Here is a 14,616-nt window from a genome sequence, read left to right as displayed (position 1 = left end):
CCACGGGTATGGCTACTCGTGCCCCTTATCCGTGCGCTGGCCTCGCCTACGGCACGCCCCGCTCCGCCGTGCCCGGTTTCTGGGTATCCGTTCCCTCCCGCTGCTCGCTTCTCCCGGCGTGTGTGGCGCCTTCCTGAGGTTTTCTAACCGCCTCTTGTCCCTCAGCGTCTTCCCCGGGCTTTGCCGCCGCAGCTCTTCGAGCCCCATGGTGACTTTGCCTTCGGGTGCTGGCTGGGGGGGCCTTCAGGCGTTCTCAAGACCTGAAACCTCGCGTTGGAGGAAAGGGGCCCACGTTGAGGCAGAGAGACACGGGGAGCGGCTGACTTTGGGCTTGCTTTACTTATTTTTAATGCATACAAGGTCCGTGGGCAATCGCAGCGGTAGTGCTGAAACCTGCAGCGGTCAGTGCCTGTGCGACTGGCAAGTGTATGGCAGTCGGCATTCTCTGTAACCGGGATTTAGCCAGTTGTTAGCTGGCAAAGATTAAGTCGGGGCTAGAAAAGTCTGTTTTACATTGTGTGTTTCCCCTTTGTTTGAAGGGTAAGGAAGATGAGGTTCTGCAGCTGTGCAGTGTTTCTGGGCCAGTCCGTCTGCAGCTGCAAACACGGCAGCAAAATATCTTGCTCTTGTATCCAGCTTTCTCCTGCTCCCAAGTGCTTATTCCTGCTTGCTTCCCTTCATCAGCTCTGCTGCTAATTCAGCTCCTTAACGAGTTGGTTTAACCCAGCAGGGTTAGGACCAGAAAATAGCAACTTATTTCTCAGGTCACACAGTGGAACTGGCTTACCAGAGGGTGAGATACGCTGAGGGAGCACTGTCTAGCGAGTAAGATAGGAGAGCTGGGCTGCCCTTTCAGTGTCAGTGAACTGTTGGTTCATACAGCAGAATCCATCTAATCGTAGTCTTGTGCTGTGGGCCTGCATTAAAAACCCACCTTCCGCCTCTTGTGATGACAGAGGAAAGGCTAACCACGGCAGGACTGACACAGCGGGGTCTGCCTGTGTCTGGAAACAGCCTTAAACACCCATCACTGTCATGTGGAACCAAAGCCTTTTCTCTTTATGAGCACACTGGTTTCATGATGTCTCTCGAATGCCTTAAATGTAGGTTTAAAATGATATATCGGTTTCATTGCTTACCATGGGGAAAAGGCAGGAGGTTCTCTGGTTTTAGGTTATGAAGAAAATTGAGCTGGGCCCCATGTAATAACTTCTGTCCGTTCTCAGCTTATTTACCATAGAGTGAAGTTACAAGGCAGGATAGGAACTTAAACTGCTGCAGCTCTGCCTGTGCGTGTATTAGACTAAGAATACCCAAGGTGGATTACAGAATCTGTGAAATGAACTTCAGGTTTGCTGAATACTTGCATTTATTTTGGAATAAATGTTCAGAAGAGGAGGTATTGCCACTGACTATGGAAACATTTTCATAGTATAAAAAGTACTTTGAATTATTCTTTCTCCCCCCACCCTTGCCCCACTTTGCTATTTCAAGTGCCCAAAGCAAGCAAGCATTTGTGTCAATGCTTAATATAAAAGAATAAAGGGTACTTTATAACTGGAACGCTGTTTCTTCCAGACCCTGATTACAGTTAAATTTGATTATGTTTTCCTAGATCTTTATAGCAATAGAATTTGGGTTTGGAACTTGGCTGTGTACAGGTTAGCACCAACATGTTTAACGTTTGCCTTTTAAAGCGTATGGATAAGTTACTATAGATTTCTGGGGACCTGTATTGTTCTAATTTATGGTATCTTTACTTTCTCCGAGTTCCCTCCCCCTGCTTAATTGTCCCTCCTTTTCCTGGCTTCACTCTCGCACCCAGAGACGCTGTGCTTTTACTGCATTTGAGGAAAGCTAAGGGGTGGGCAGCTGCTCTGCTTTAACAGGGTGAAATTTTGACCCTGCTTTTGCTTTCTTTTGATTTTACCTGTTTATCAGAATAGTGCTTGTAGCCATGAGGTGGCAGCGTAAGAGTTGGCAGGTCAAAATCGCAGGCTGTCTTACACCTTGGCACTGCAGCTTTCATTGATGAGTTGAGGTTTGCAAGAGTAACTGCGGATGAAGAGAATGCCAACAAAAAAAGCGAGTGCTAGGAGTTATTGATGTGCTTACGTATAAACAGTATTTTCTGAAATCCGGAGCTTTAATCCAGTGTTGTCTCGGGTATGAGTATTTCACTACTAGATGTAGGATTGTATACAGATTCTAATTATAGATTCATAGCTGGCATTTGCTGACTCTCTTATGTCCAAGCTCCTCCAAAGTAATTTTCTTAAAGCTTTATTTCTAAAGCAAGTAGCACAAAGCGAGGGGTGGCGGGGGGAAGCCCAGAATGCAGCTTGCAGCTGCTTTTCTTGAAGCTTGAGTGAGACCCTCTCTCCTGGGAAGGGAGTCCCAGGGCCGAGTGACTCAAAATGCGTGCAACACTTAGATGGCTTCTTCAAATAAAGCTTTGCTGTACGTGAGCCACATTCATTATATGTCACTCTGGTCATCTAACGCTGTTCAGCCACTAAAAGTATCCCATAATGATGCTTTACCTTTAACAGTGCAACTCACTATAGCGCTCTCTATAGCTCTCAGCTAAGTAGTATATTGTTCTGCTGATTATTAACATTAATATCTTGCTGAAGGACTTGAATGGAGCTTGAACTTCTGCTTGGGCTGGGAGCTTTACCTGGTTTATCTTTTCAAGGTAATTGTTGACCTTTCGCTATCTTGAGTGGTCAGCTCACAGCAGGGAGAGAAACTGATATCCGGCGAAGGAAGCCTGATTTGCACAATAATTTGCAGACCATTTCCATTTTTGTCATCCTGTTGCAGAGGTGGGCTTCCTCTCTGATGACTACTCACGTTTCCTTCTATGTTGCCTTGGCAGAGAGCTGAGAAGTCTTTCATATGGTGATTGCTACATTAATTACTTTAATTTTTGTGTTAATTTCATTTTCAAAAAGCTGTCTGCTTTTGGCAGTATTGCTTTGTTTTGCTCATGTAAGATGAAGTACTGTGGTGGCTGGCGGTTTTCAAGGAGGACCGACTAGCTACAGCAAATTGAAATGTAAGCAAAAAAGAGGAATTGATGCATTAAAATGGTTTTATATTTTTCAAGGTAAATCTGTACATTCAACTCACTTCCCTCTAGTTAGTCCCTGATTTCTAGGGGCCTGATTCTCAGGTTCTGACAGAACTTTGTTTGCTATTAAAATCAGTGACAGTTGTTGAAGGAGCCCTAACAAAAGAAAGCAAAAATGCTTAAGTGTAGCACGTAGCGATTGCCACATGGACTTGCAAGTAAGAATGTGTTAGAACGTATTCAAAGGTGGGATAGGAAGATTTTGAATTTCTGCTCTTTGGTAGGGCCTTGGCAATTGACAGTGTGAGTGGTTTGCGGTTTTCACATAACAAAGACAATTTTTAAAACCAAACCTTACTATTGCTGGACCTGCCATGAATATCAACTAGGTGTTTACGTATATCTTTACATTGTATTTATTTATAAGGATTAATAGATGCTTCTCATTTGGAGGTCATGCTGTAAATTTTTGCAGCAAGCTCTTCAGCTGCTCTGTGCGTGTGTCAGTGTAACCAGTTTGCAGCCACTGGATTCACGATATATGCCTGCTGAGCACAGTCCTTTGGCCAGCCTTTTCAGAAGTCTTCTATATAATCCAGCCTTTTTTTATTCTTGCTTTGCCTTCTACATAAAAAGGTAACTTCTGAAGCGGATAGTGCCCTGTGTTTCTTGTGTGTTCTTTCGAATGGTTTGTACTGGGAGATATGGGGAGTGGAGAACAGATGATTTCTGTCTTCTTTTTTCAAGTCTGAGAAAATGTGTTTATTGGGAGGGAAACTGTCTGCTTTTTAGATTTCGTTTTCTCAGGCTCTCTTTAGCAAGTAGCTTGCTTTTTTGGTAGCAGGGAAGTTATGTATTCTTCAAACACACTTTGTGACCTGCACAAGTGCTTTAAAGAATTCACTTTTTTTTTTTTTTTTTTTTTAATAGCACTGCTTGTCTAATAACTCGCGAAAGCAATTGGAACTGTGACTCCCATGACTGCTGCTGAAATTCAGAAGTTGCTGTTAGGAGTCTAATGGGGAGGGCAGACTGTTCACGAGGCGTTCCGGATTGACACAATAGTAAAAATTTTAAATGAAAAGCCTGCAGTTTGGTACCAGCTTGCCTCCAGTGAATCTCTGTGGCCGAAGGGCAGTACTAGGTGCTAGGAGACATGAGTTCCAGCTTAGTCTTCACCGGGCAGTTTATCGTGTGATCGAATTTTCCTCATCTTCTGTACACTTTGTATTTTTCTACGCTGCAAATAATGAATGGCACATAGTCTCACAGGGAATGCGTGAAGTTTTTAGTGTAAGATAAAGCAAGAATGTTTATGCTGCCTTGAAATGAGAATATTTTGATTTTTCTCAAAGGTTATCTTTAACTTCCAGTCGACAGAATGACAGGAATGGAGACTGAAACTGCGAGAGACAAAGCCATGGAAGAAGAAAGCACTGAACAGAAAAAGGAGAGAGAGAAAAAGAAGAGGTCAAGGGTTAAACAGGTGCTGGCAGATATAGCGAAACAAGTGGATTTCTGGTTTGGTGATGTTAATCTCCACAAAGATAGATTTCTCCGAGAACAAATAGAAAAGTCCAGAGATGGCTGTAAGTTTATATTCAATGTCAGTAAACAAATACGTTTAACATTTTTTCTTTTCTGTATTGCTGGTCACAGTTACAAGTTATTTTGAGGTGCCTGTCTACTCCTGGGGAAGATGGTAGTTGCGTGCTGGAAACCAGCATTAGGATGAGCAGCTCAGGAGGCAGAGCTTGGTACTAGTTTTTAGAAATTATATTTAGTGTTTCTTTTCTTCATTCCTTCACTACCAGCCGTAAGTTAGAAGCATCTGCCAGGGTACAAATGCCTGGTTGGGAGACCTGATTTTCTTTTTTTTAACTTTGCTTATTCTTAAAATGATACAAACAAGGGTCATTTTGCCCTTGGAGGTACAGTACAGAGGTACAGTACCTGACTTGTAGGTTAGATATATGCAGAAATTCAAGTGTCACTTGGATTTGCAGTTAAATATAGATACTTTTTTCATGTTTTCTGCACGTTTGATATGTGAGAAATGGTGTGTTTGCATGTAGGGCTAGTGTGGGTCTCCTCAGACAGTTCTTGATGTGGTTGATTGGACTTCAGAGTAGGAAGCTGAGCTTGGTTCTGAAACTGTTTGTCAGTTTCTGAAGAAATTATTGTACACGTTAGCTGCAGTGACTAGTACGCTTTTGCTTTAAAACCAGTACATGTGTGGTAAATACAGTCTGTCAGTGTAATTGTCCAATTAACATTATACCAGATTGACTAGAAATGTGGTATGTCTGTTAGAAGAGGTGGTCGTTTTCCATCGAAACAGAAAAATAGCAGTTTCCAGAAGTGTTTACTTATTTTTGTTTTCTTAAGGAGTCCATATTTATTTGAAGTGCAAATCATTAGTCCAGGTGCGTTGTGTGAAAAGCGGAGCCTTCTAACTGCTTGGTGTAGTCCTCAATTATATTGAAGTCCAAGACAGTTTTAAAAAGAGGGCCTTCAGAGGAATAAAATTTACCCTACGATTTCTAGAGGTATTAGCGCTTGGATGTCTTTAACTTTTTTATTAAGACTAATACTACATAATTTTCTGTCAAGGTTTTAGCAGCATGACTCATTGCAACTGAAGTGCAAGCAGAGCCTCTTTTGTGTTGGGAAGACTGGGTTAAACACTTAATTGAGTACTTGAAGGAGAGGCATGTTATCAATGCAAATTTTTTTTGTATTGTAAAACTACCTCAGAAAGGGGGTTTTCTTCCTTTCTTTTCAAAGACAGTAGTTATCAGTGGGGAGGTAAGAGAACAAAATTCCTTTGATAAAGGTTAGCACAAAAGACAATTAAATATAGGTTTACTTGAATTTTGATGGTAAAAATTTTCTGTAAGTCCTTGGCAGCGTGCTTACATACTGCGCTTATGACTTGCAGACTGGTTTACAAAGCGGAGTTTTAATGTCAGTTTTATTAAGTCTTAATGTCAGACTAGAACATATAACTGATGCTTTCGAGATTACCCTGATGATAAAATCAAATGATAAAATTTGCATGTTTTTTTTAATCCCCAGATGTTGACATATCGCTTCTTGTTTCTTTCAACAAAATGAAAAAATTGACTACTGATGGAAAACTGATAGCTCGAGCAGTTAAAAGTTCATCTGTTGTAGAGGTATTTAATATTTCACTCCTTTGCATTTGCTGATGCTGGAGTAATAATGAAGTAGGCAATAATCTTATGGAAAATGCTTGTTGGTTTCTTGTTACTTTTAGTTGGATTTAGAAGGGACTAGAATCAGAAGACGCCAGCCACTGGGTGAGCAACCGAAGGATGTGGATAGTCGCACAGTCTATGTGGTAAGGTTGCACTTGTACATGCCTCGTGTCTGGCGGAGTGCTTTATTTCTCACTGTCGAAACTGTCTTAAACTTTCTTGCTGTTAATTCTTTTAAGATTGCAAAACCTACTGTGCATTGTCTATGACAATCTAATTGCATAGTAGTATTTACTGTATTAAGCGCAACAAAAACAACAAAAGCAGCCACATAGTTTTACCAGAATTAGAAGGTAGATTTTCTTTGAGAACATCATGGATTTAGTACAACAAATGTTTCCTTAAGGTATAAAGCTAATAGAATTTGATTGGGTTTCATTAGTGGTTTTTTTTGGTTTTTTTTTCCGGGAGAAAAGGACAGTGTGAGGGAGGGAAATGTGCTACAGATGTTCTGAACTGTTAATGCTAAGGCCCATAGAGTGGGCCTGATGTATGTGTTGAATGCAGTAAATATTTTTTTTATCAGAAATGTATCTGTGCATCAATATTATTGTTAACACAGGGAGGGACTGGGCAGGTGGCTGGCAGTGACCACGGCAAGCAAGGGATGAGTTTGGTATGCTGATTTCTTGTACCAGCTCAAGTAATTTTAAATGCTGAGCAAAGAGCTGCCTCACCTGCAAGTAAGAAAAGGTGCACTTTGATTTAGCTATTGCCGCTTTCACTGGGCTTTTCTAGTTAATATCATTAGAGGAGCAACACTGGTGCCAAGAATTACTTACAAATTACGTTTATGTAGTCAAAGCTTTAGAATAATAACTTCATTAGTTTTATCAAACAGGAACTGGCTGAGTTTGCAAGATAATCAGGGGTACTTCTTATAAAGTACAATCTGTTTACAAAATCAAGTGAAAAAAGTGCCACAACACAAAAAAATCATTCTTTTAAGGCCAGAATGTACCTAAATGAACTAGTCTGATGTTTAGGGGGCTTGAAAAAAAAAAAAAAATCCTCCTAATAGCACACTATCCTGTGGCTACCTTGAAACTGAAATGATTCATTAATTTAAATTAAAATAGCTTGCCCTGGTGGAAAAACTCTACATCTCGACGTGATGTTTCAGATGTTTCAGAGTGGAACAGCTATTATTGTATTGTTTATCCACTTAAGTGGTAGCATGGAAAGAGATCTGATGGTTGAACTGTCACTTAAAATCCTGTACAATTTTTGAAATAGAATTGAAGCCAATGTGGAGATTCCCTTTGTCTCTAAGAAAGCTCTTCACAGCTAATGTCAACTTAGGTATATATATTAGGTATATACCTGTAACTGTTAGCAGCTGAATTAGTAATTTCAAGCAGGCACCAAGCTTTCTGTGATGAAGATACATAATAATCATGCCCGAAATGCCAGCCCATCCAGGTAAAGAGAAGCTGTATTGCTCCAGTTGTTACATTCTTTAACAAAAGCCCAGAAAAGGTTATTAGTTTTTTTAAGTACTATGTGTTAATCATGGTATTTCCCTAACATGATTACAGAGGCTGCTTAGAACTACTCAAAATACTTTGTCTATACCATTTTTGGAAAATATTCCAAGTTTCATGAGCTCCAGAGCTTACATAGGCTATACATAGCTTAAATACACAGCTAAGTGGTTTTTAACTTTAAGCTTTTCTCTAAGAGCAAAATAGGTAACTGGTGTGTTTTGTAAGTTACTGAATTCACAGAGATCTTGTTTAGAGAATATGCAGCAACCTGTTATCTTCCCTTATTGCTACCAAAAAGGGTGGGGTGTTTCCCTTTTTCGAGACTAGTGTATCTGCTGTTTATACTGCAATTACAGAAATGTTAAGCCACGTTAAATGACGGGTGTGTAGCAATGGGGGGCAGCACAAGTAGTCAAAGTGTTGGTAAGCTTTCTTTCATTCTGGAGTAGGTGAAAGATTTCTGTGGTGGATTAATACCAAGGTTATAGGTAAAGCCTCCGCTGTGAAGGATTGTCTCCAAGAGTAGTAAGTTTTCTGCATTTATGCAGGAAGTCAAAGCTTCCTTTCCAACCTAAGAATTGAGACATAGAGGTGTGTTTCTTTAAGGAATAGTAACTTCATCACTTTATATTTTTTTTATGATCTCATATAATGTAGTGGAAGCTTTCATTAAATTTCTCTGAGATAATCTTATGGTTAGTGACCTTTTTTTTTTATATGCTTTAACATGAACTGCACTTTGACATACACTATTTTGTATTCATCCCATAGTATTTTTAAAGCTTCAAGTAACTGGCTTTTCAACTTTATACCAAACCATAATGAAACGTTTTTCTCGGGCAGGCAAAGTTCATGCAAAAATAATTTTCCTACCTGAATGTAATAAATAATGTTTTCCTACAAGGAAAACCTTTTAGTGCAGTAACTTGCCATGAAAAAAATGAAGTATTGCTGACTCTCCATTGTTGCTTAGGCGTGAATTTGAGAGTAGGGTTTTAAAGTGTTCAGCTGGGTCTATTTAGAAATTGACATGACAGGATTTCTCTTTGATTGGCGAAGGGAAATATTTAGGAACTGAGACAGGATGTCTGCAAGCTGCTAAAATGTGTTTCTATATTAAGGAGTTTATAGAAATAAAAAATCTGACAGTTTTATCATCTAAGAAGCTGGCTTCTTAGGCCATAAGTGCTAACCACTAAGCTTGAAAATGTCAGCTACCAGCAGGAATTTTATCAGTTTGAGTAGTGACTCTTTACTGACCTTCAAGAATTCTTTCTGTGATACCCGGATTACCAACAATTTAAAAAAAAAAAAATCCTTGTGCTTTGCAGTGGGTATTCTGCGACAATGCAGAATTACGTTTGCTCGAAGGTCTTAAATTTACAAAGATACTTCATGTTGCAAAGATGCAGCTGCAGGTGAGGTCTTGGCATCTGTCACAGGAAGAAGATAAACATCTAAATTAAATATGTAATGTATTTGTTAGAGGTATATGAATGATTAGAGATCCATTTTCAGATCACTGTTTTTACTACCTGAATACGATAACCTCTCAACAAGAATACTTACTGAAGTAGGAAGTTTCTCAGCGTTGTTGCATCAGACTTAGATATATTTTGTTGTGACAACTTTTTAATTAGAAGATGTAGTAAACCACCTCCTACAATGGTAGTACAGTAGTGAGAAAATGACCTTTTTTTTTTTTTTAGGAGCTGCTTCCCAAAAATGTCAATCACAGTTGGATTGAGCGGGTGTTTGGGAAGTGTGGTAATGTAGTTTATATCAGTATACCCCGGTATAAAAGTACTGGCGATCCAAAAGGATTTGCTTTTGTTGAATTTGAAACTAAAGAGCAAGCAGAGAAAGCTATTGAGGTGAGTAATGGCGCGTCTGGTCTGTTAACATTCTTGCTGATTGTCACTTTGTGATATGGATGGTGCAGTCTTTACTAGTTCACCTACTGAATCTTAGAGAAATTCCTAAAATATCATGATTTAAAAACATAACGTAGCAGGAGTTACATTCCTGTCTCCTACCCCCAGACCTCCAAACAATTTCACAATTTTTTAAAAGTGTAATTTTGTTAATAACCTGGAGACTTAGTAGAGACATAGCAGGTGTTTTTTGGCATAATTTGGCTGGCCACTCTTGGCATCTTTTACAGAAATAGAGATCTCTGAGTAACAGTACAGTGGCTATTAAATCCCATCAGAGAGGCATGGTCATACCTAATTTTCTGTACTTAAACCTGATTTGAAAGTTTAAAAACGTTTGTTTCAATATCATAATGGTAACAGATGCATAAAGATACCACACTAATAATGTAAAATCAAGCAAGTTCTGCACTTAAAAAGCAAACCCCAACAACAGCAACAAACCCACCACACCACCGAAAGTACTGAAAGAACAATGTATCCCTCTGGAGTCACGAGGGACTATATCTTTCTTCTATCAATATAGGACTGCTGGTTTTAACTTGGATAGAGATTCTTTAAGAAAATGTGATTTTTAGTAATGGTTTGTGTATTTTTTTTTTTAAGTTTTTGAATAATCCACCAGAAGAAGCGCCACGGAAACCTGGGATTTTCCCCAAAACAGTGAAGAATAAGCCTGTTCCTACACTGAATACAAGTAACAGCAGCGTAGTAGGTAAGTGTTATTAAGTTACTGGGATCAGGAAACTAACTGGTTTGTTCCTCAACTTCTCAAGAGCAAATTTTGAATGGCTGTGTTACTGCAGTCTAATCTCATGTTTCTTAGACTTGCATGTTGCTGTTGGTTTGTTGGCCAGTGTAAGCTTAAGAATGAAACTAAAATATAGTAAATTTCTGCCTTTTTCTTTTCCTGCTTGATAAAGAACTTAATTTCTTTTTTCCTCTGCTGCCAGCTACCACCATTAGTCATTGTTAGGCTGGCGGAGCAGCTTTTAGACTGTACAATAAATCATTATTTAAGCATTTAGCATTAGCAAACAACAAATTTGACACATTGTTTTAAAAATACTTAGTATTGAAGGGAAAGATACAAACATAAGAGCAAAATTATACTCAAACGTTAGTGCTGTTCAGATGAGTTTGTGATCATCTGACATATTTCAGAGCAAACCTTGCAGTATTCTGTCTGCTGAAACTTTCTGTGAGAGAACTATGAAAACAGTGGATTTTTGCCTTTCTTCCTGTTTGGAACTCCTGCTACTGGAGCAGAGCAGTCGACAGTGGAATGAATTTTTTACAGCATATTTACAGTTCCACTTTACATGATCCATAATTACTCGTAAAAACATAGAGGATATTGCTGAGAAAAGAATCCTGAATTCACAGTTGAGCATGTTTCCAATAAATACAGTCTACTATAACTTACAAATCAGCATCACAGGATTATGTTGCAACTTTGATCACTGAAACATTTTTCTTCCTTTCTGATGATGTGATACAATTTCCCAGACTTCGGACATCTTCAGGTCTTTTTCATAAGCATAACGACAAATCGTGTTAATATTCCTCACTATTCTCACTAATTCTTTGTTACACCCGTAACTATTAGGGGGGAAAAAAAAAAAATCAAAGAAAAAACATGCTTTTCAAACCATGCTTTAATCCCACTTAAGATAGTCTCTACTGCTTCATACTGCATTCTGCTTCTTATAACTTTGAAGCAAGTAGGCAGTATTGAAAATTTTTTTTTTTTTAAATAGGTTAAGTTAACGTTCTTTAATTTAGTAGGCAGATAGTTGTTCATTACATAAATAGTGTGATATATTCATTGGGCTGAATATCTCCTTTTATTCTCAGAATACAAATCGGTGGTCATCTTTTATTTTCTTGTCATTGTTGTTTGGCCTGGAAGGAGGAAGGTATCTCTTCTCAAAGACAAGTAAGGGATGACATAACAAAATGTGCTTTTAATAAGGAGAAGCAAAGAAGTCTAGCTCCTTTCTTTTTAATTTGAGAGCAAGTACTTCAGGGATCCTGTAGTCAAGCTGCCCTTGTGACCCAGAGATCTTTCTCACTTTGTCAGTCTGAGAGTCTTATCTATGTGGGTTGCTTTTTTTTTTTTTTTTTCCCTCTTTTGCTTAAAATGCCTAGGAAGAACTTTGGGACAGTGTATTGTGTCTCTCCTGTGGTTAGAGATGGCAGACACAGGCATTTCATTTAACATCCCAGAATATCATGACATGTGGTATCGTGATTGTTTACTTAGCTCAGTTAATCTAATCTAGTTTGTAATCATTGGCAGTTTTAAATACTGTATTTTTAATACAGAAGAGAAGAAAAAGAAGAAAAAGAAGAAATCCAAAATCAAGAAAGAGAGCAATGTACAGGCAGCTGCAGAGGCAAAGGAATCGAACACAAACACTACAACAGAGCAAGTACCCAAGTCAAAAAGACATAGGACTTCATCAGAGTGCTCTGAAATGGAGGGGACTGAGACTCATAGGCAGCCCTCAAAGAGAGAGAAAAGAAAATGGGACAGAACAGAAAGCTCAGAGGTACCTTGGGAAAGCAGGCCAGGGAAGAGAAAAAGAACCAGCTCTGGAGATGGTGAGACATCAACTCCAAAAGTCAAGAAAACTGTTCAAAAGGATGAAGTTCATCCTGTAAAAGAAGAAACAACAGAAGCTCCGAAAGATTCCAATGGTAAGGTTTGTTGCATCTCTTCTTAGTATTTTCATGATTTATATGCATGAATGAAATCAAATGGCAGACGTAGCTCTTACTGATGACGAATGGTAGGCCTAGTAATGAGGGAAAAGCCTAGATAAGGAGAAAAGCTTGAGTTAAAGAAATCGCGTTCTTCGCTATTGAAATGGTATTTGTAGTGGCCTAAGTTAAGTAAATAGGAATCTTGATGTGCCAGAAGGTAACAAGCAAGTGAGGAAAGGGGGTTGCAAAGAATATGGTCAGAATCATCTGCGTAATAGAAATGCATTAGTGAACTGACTTTTGGAGGCTAATACGTTTATTACTTGGATTACAGAGTATTGAGTAAAACTTTCAAGTGCTGGTGAAAGATGCAGACCCTGAATTTCTGTCTTTGAAAGACTGAAAACTTAACCGGTAAAAGGTTGTTCTGCTTGGGTCAGTAGGTGAAAAATGGTTGATATGGTGGAGGCATAACAAGGTCAGCGTAGGAATATGCAGTGTTCCCTGCAGTTAAATTTAAACCTGGTAATGAGTCATTCCAAGGAGATAAGCTGCATGGAGAATAGGAAAGAACTTTCAACACAGAAGCAGGTAAATCTCCTCAGAAGTAAAAATAGTTCACAAAGAAGTTAATATCAATAGAACTTCACTGAAGTATGGATTAAACAGTCAGCCTAGGCAAATGGTGACAGTATAAGAATCTAGATAAGTAAGATTAAAATACAAAAGAAAGAGCTGATGATCCCAGTTTGTTACATGAGATAAGAAGAAAAAAGCAATAGATGGGATTAAAAGCTGCATTGAAATCACATTTGGGTTGACAGTAATCCATGATTAGAGGCTAAACTCAGGCAGTTGAGAAAGTGGACTAGAAATAGGTAGTAGGCTCTGATTTTTTGTGAAGGGGTTTTCATTTGGATTTGAGCCAAAGAACCAGTGTTCATTAAACTATTCTTGATAACAAAGTAAATAATGCTGTGCCATTTTTTGGAGATATTCAGGCTGTATTACATAATACCTATATCTTTAAGTATCTGTCAATGTTAGAACTAAACATTTTTCTTTTGAACTTTTTAATGTAGACATTTCTGCAGAAGATGACAAAGATAAAAAAGACACATCCCTTTCAAAATCCAAAAGGAAACATAAGAAAAAACACAAAGAACGACACAAAATGGGTGAAGAAGTCATTCCGCTCAGAGTACTCTCCAAGTAGGTTATGAAAATAATCCATGTGACTAGCTTACGGTACCTGGTGGATGGGGAGGTATTTATTGTTTACTTGGTTCATAACCTTTCTGTAGCATGAGAGCGTTCCATTTTCCACGGATTCACTGAGCCAATTGGATTTTTTCCCCCAGCAGTACTGGGTACTGATGTGGAGCAATTCCTTTCCCTGTGTAGTGGTGGGCCGGTGCAATAAAACCTGCCTTCTTAAAGGGTGCCTAAATTAGTAAAAACTTTTCTTAATTTCAATAATGAACACCAAAAAAAAAAAAAAAAAAAAAAAAGGAAAGCTGATCTCCCAGCTTGTTCCATTTGATTTGTGCACCACCTCCTGTCCAGGGTTAGGCACAGGCTGGGTAGGCTCAGCTTCCTTGTTTATTCACAAATTATTTAATAAATTCATAAGTTTTACATGCACTTTGCATTTTAATCACAGTCCGCACTGGGTCTCTTGGCAGTACAGTTTTACTTTTAGTTTCTGTTTTGTCATAGTTTTAACTGCAGAAGGCAGTAGTGATGGCCTTTTGGCCTAACGGTAGCTATTTTTTTAACTAGGGTATTTTCTTTTTAGTGTTGTGTATCTTAAGGTTTTTTTAAGTGTTTTCCTGGAGTATGCGGTTCAGGAAACTTTTTTTCGAAGTCACAAACTTATGTATCCTTTATTGGATTTTTATTGCTTAACAGGCGCATATACAATGATTTCATGATGTTTCCAACCTTTGGAATATTTTAATTCAGACTGTTTTAAATGTTTTGTATTGTATGTCTGACAGTCCATCACCATTGCTAAAGTGCAATTCCAAATTTTATACAACAGAGTTGCATATTAGCAACAGTATTAGCCTGTAGCTGAAAAGGTTCAAATACCAGAGTTTAAGTCCGGCTTGAGTTGTGGCTGGAAT

General features: G+C 38.7%; 1 protein-coding gene across 3 annotated transcripts in view; it reads left to right on the top strand.

Moving 5' to 3' along the window:
* LARP7 (La ribonucleoprotein 7, transcriptional regulator) overlaps window positions 1-14,616 on the top strand; it is a 29,129-nt gene that overhangs the window by 319 nt on the left and 14,194 nt on the right. For 2 of the 3 annotated variants that reach the window (XR_012830998.1, XM_075708914.1), the window contains exons 2-8: window positions 4,450-4,665; window positions 6,155-6,255; window positions 6,357-6,440; window positions 9,554-9,718; window positions 10,385-10,493; window positions 12,107-12,481; window positions 13,570-13,699. Coding sequence is in view for 2 of the 3 variants with exons in the window: in XM_075708914.1 (XP_075565029.1) it covers window positions 4,458-4,665; window positions 6,155-6,255; window positions 6,357-6,440; window positions 9,554-9,718; window positions 10,385-10,493; window positions 12,107-12,481; window positions 13,570-13,699 (1,172 nt within the window). In the remaining variant the exon portion in view is untranslated. Of the gene's footprint in view, window positions 1-4,449; window positions 4,666-5,608; window positions 5,626-6,154; window positions 6,256-6,356; window positions 6,441-9,553; window positions 9,719-10,384; window positions 10,494-12,106; window positions 12,482-13,569; window positions 13,700-14,616 lie in introns of those variants that run through there. The other variant, XM_075708915.1, reaches the window with a different exon arrangement.

This window comes from Pelecanus crispus, chromosome 4, assembly GCF_030463565.1.
Source record: "Pelecanus crispus isolate bPelCri1 chromosome 4, bPelCri1.pri, whole genome shotgun sequence".
NCBI lineage: Eukaryota > Metazoa > Chordata > Aves > Pelecaniformes > Pelecanidae > Pelecanus > Pelecanus crispus.
This window is presented reverse-complemented; position numbering and strand designations above follow the sequence as displayed.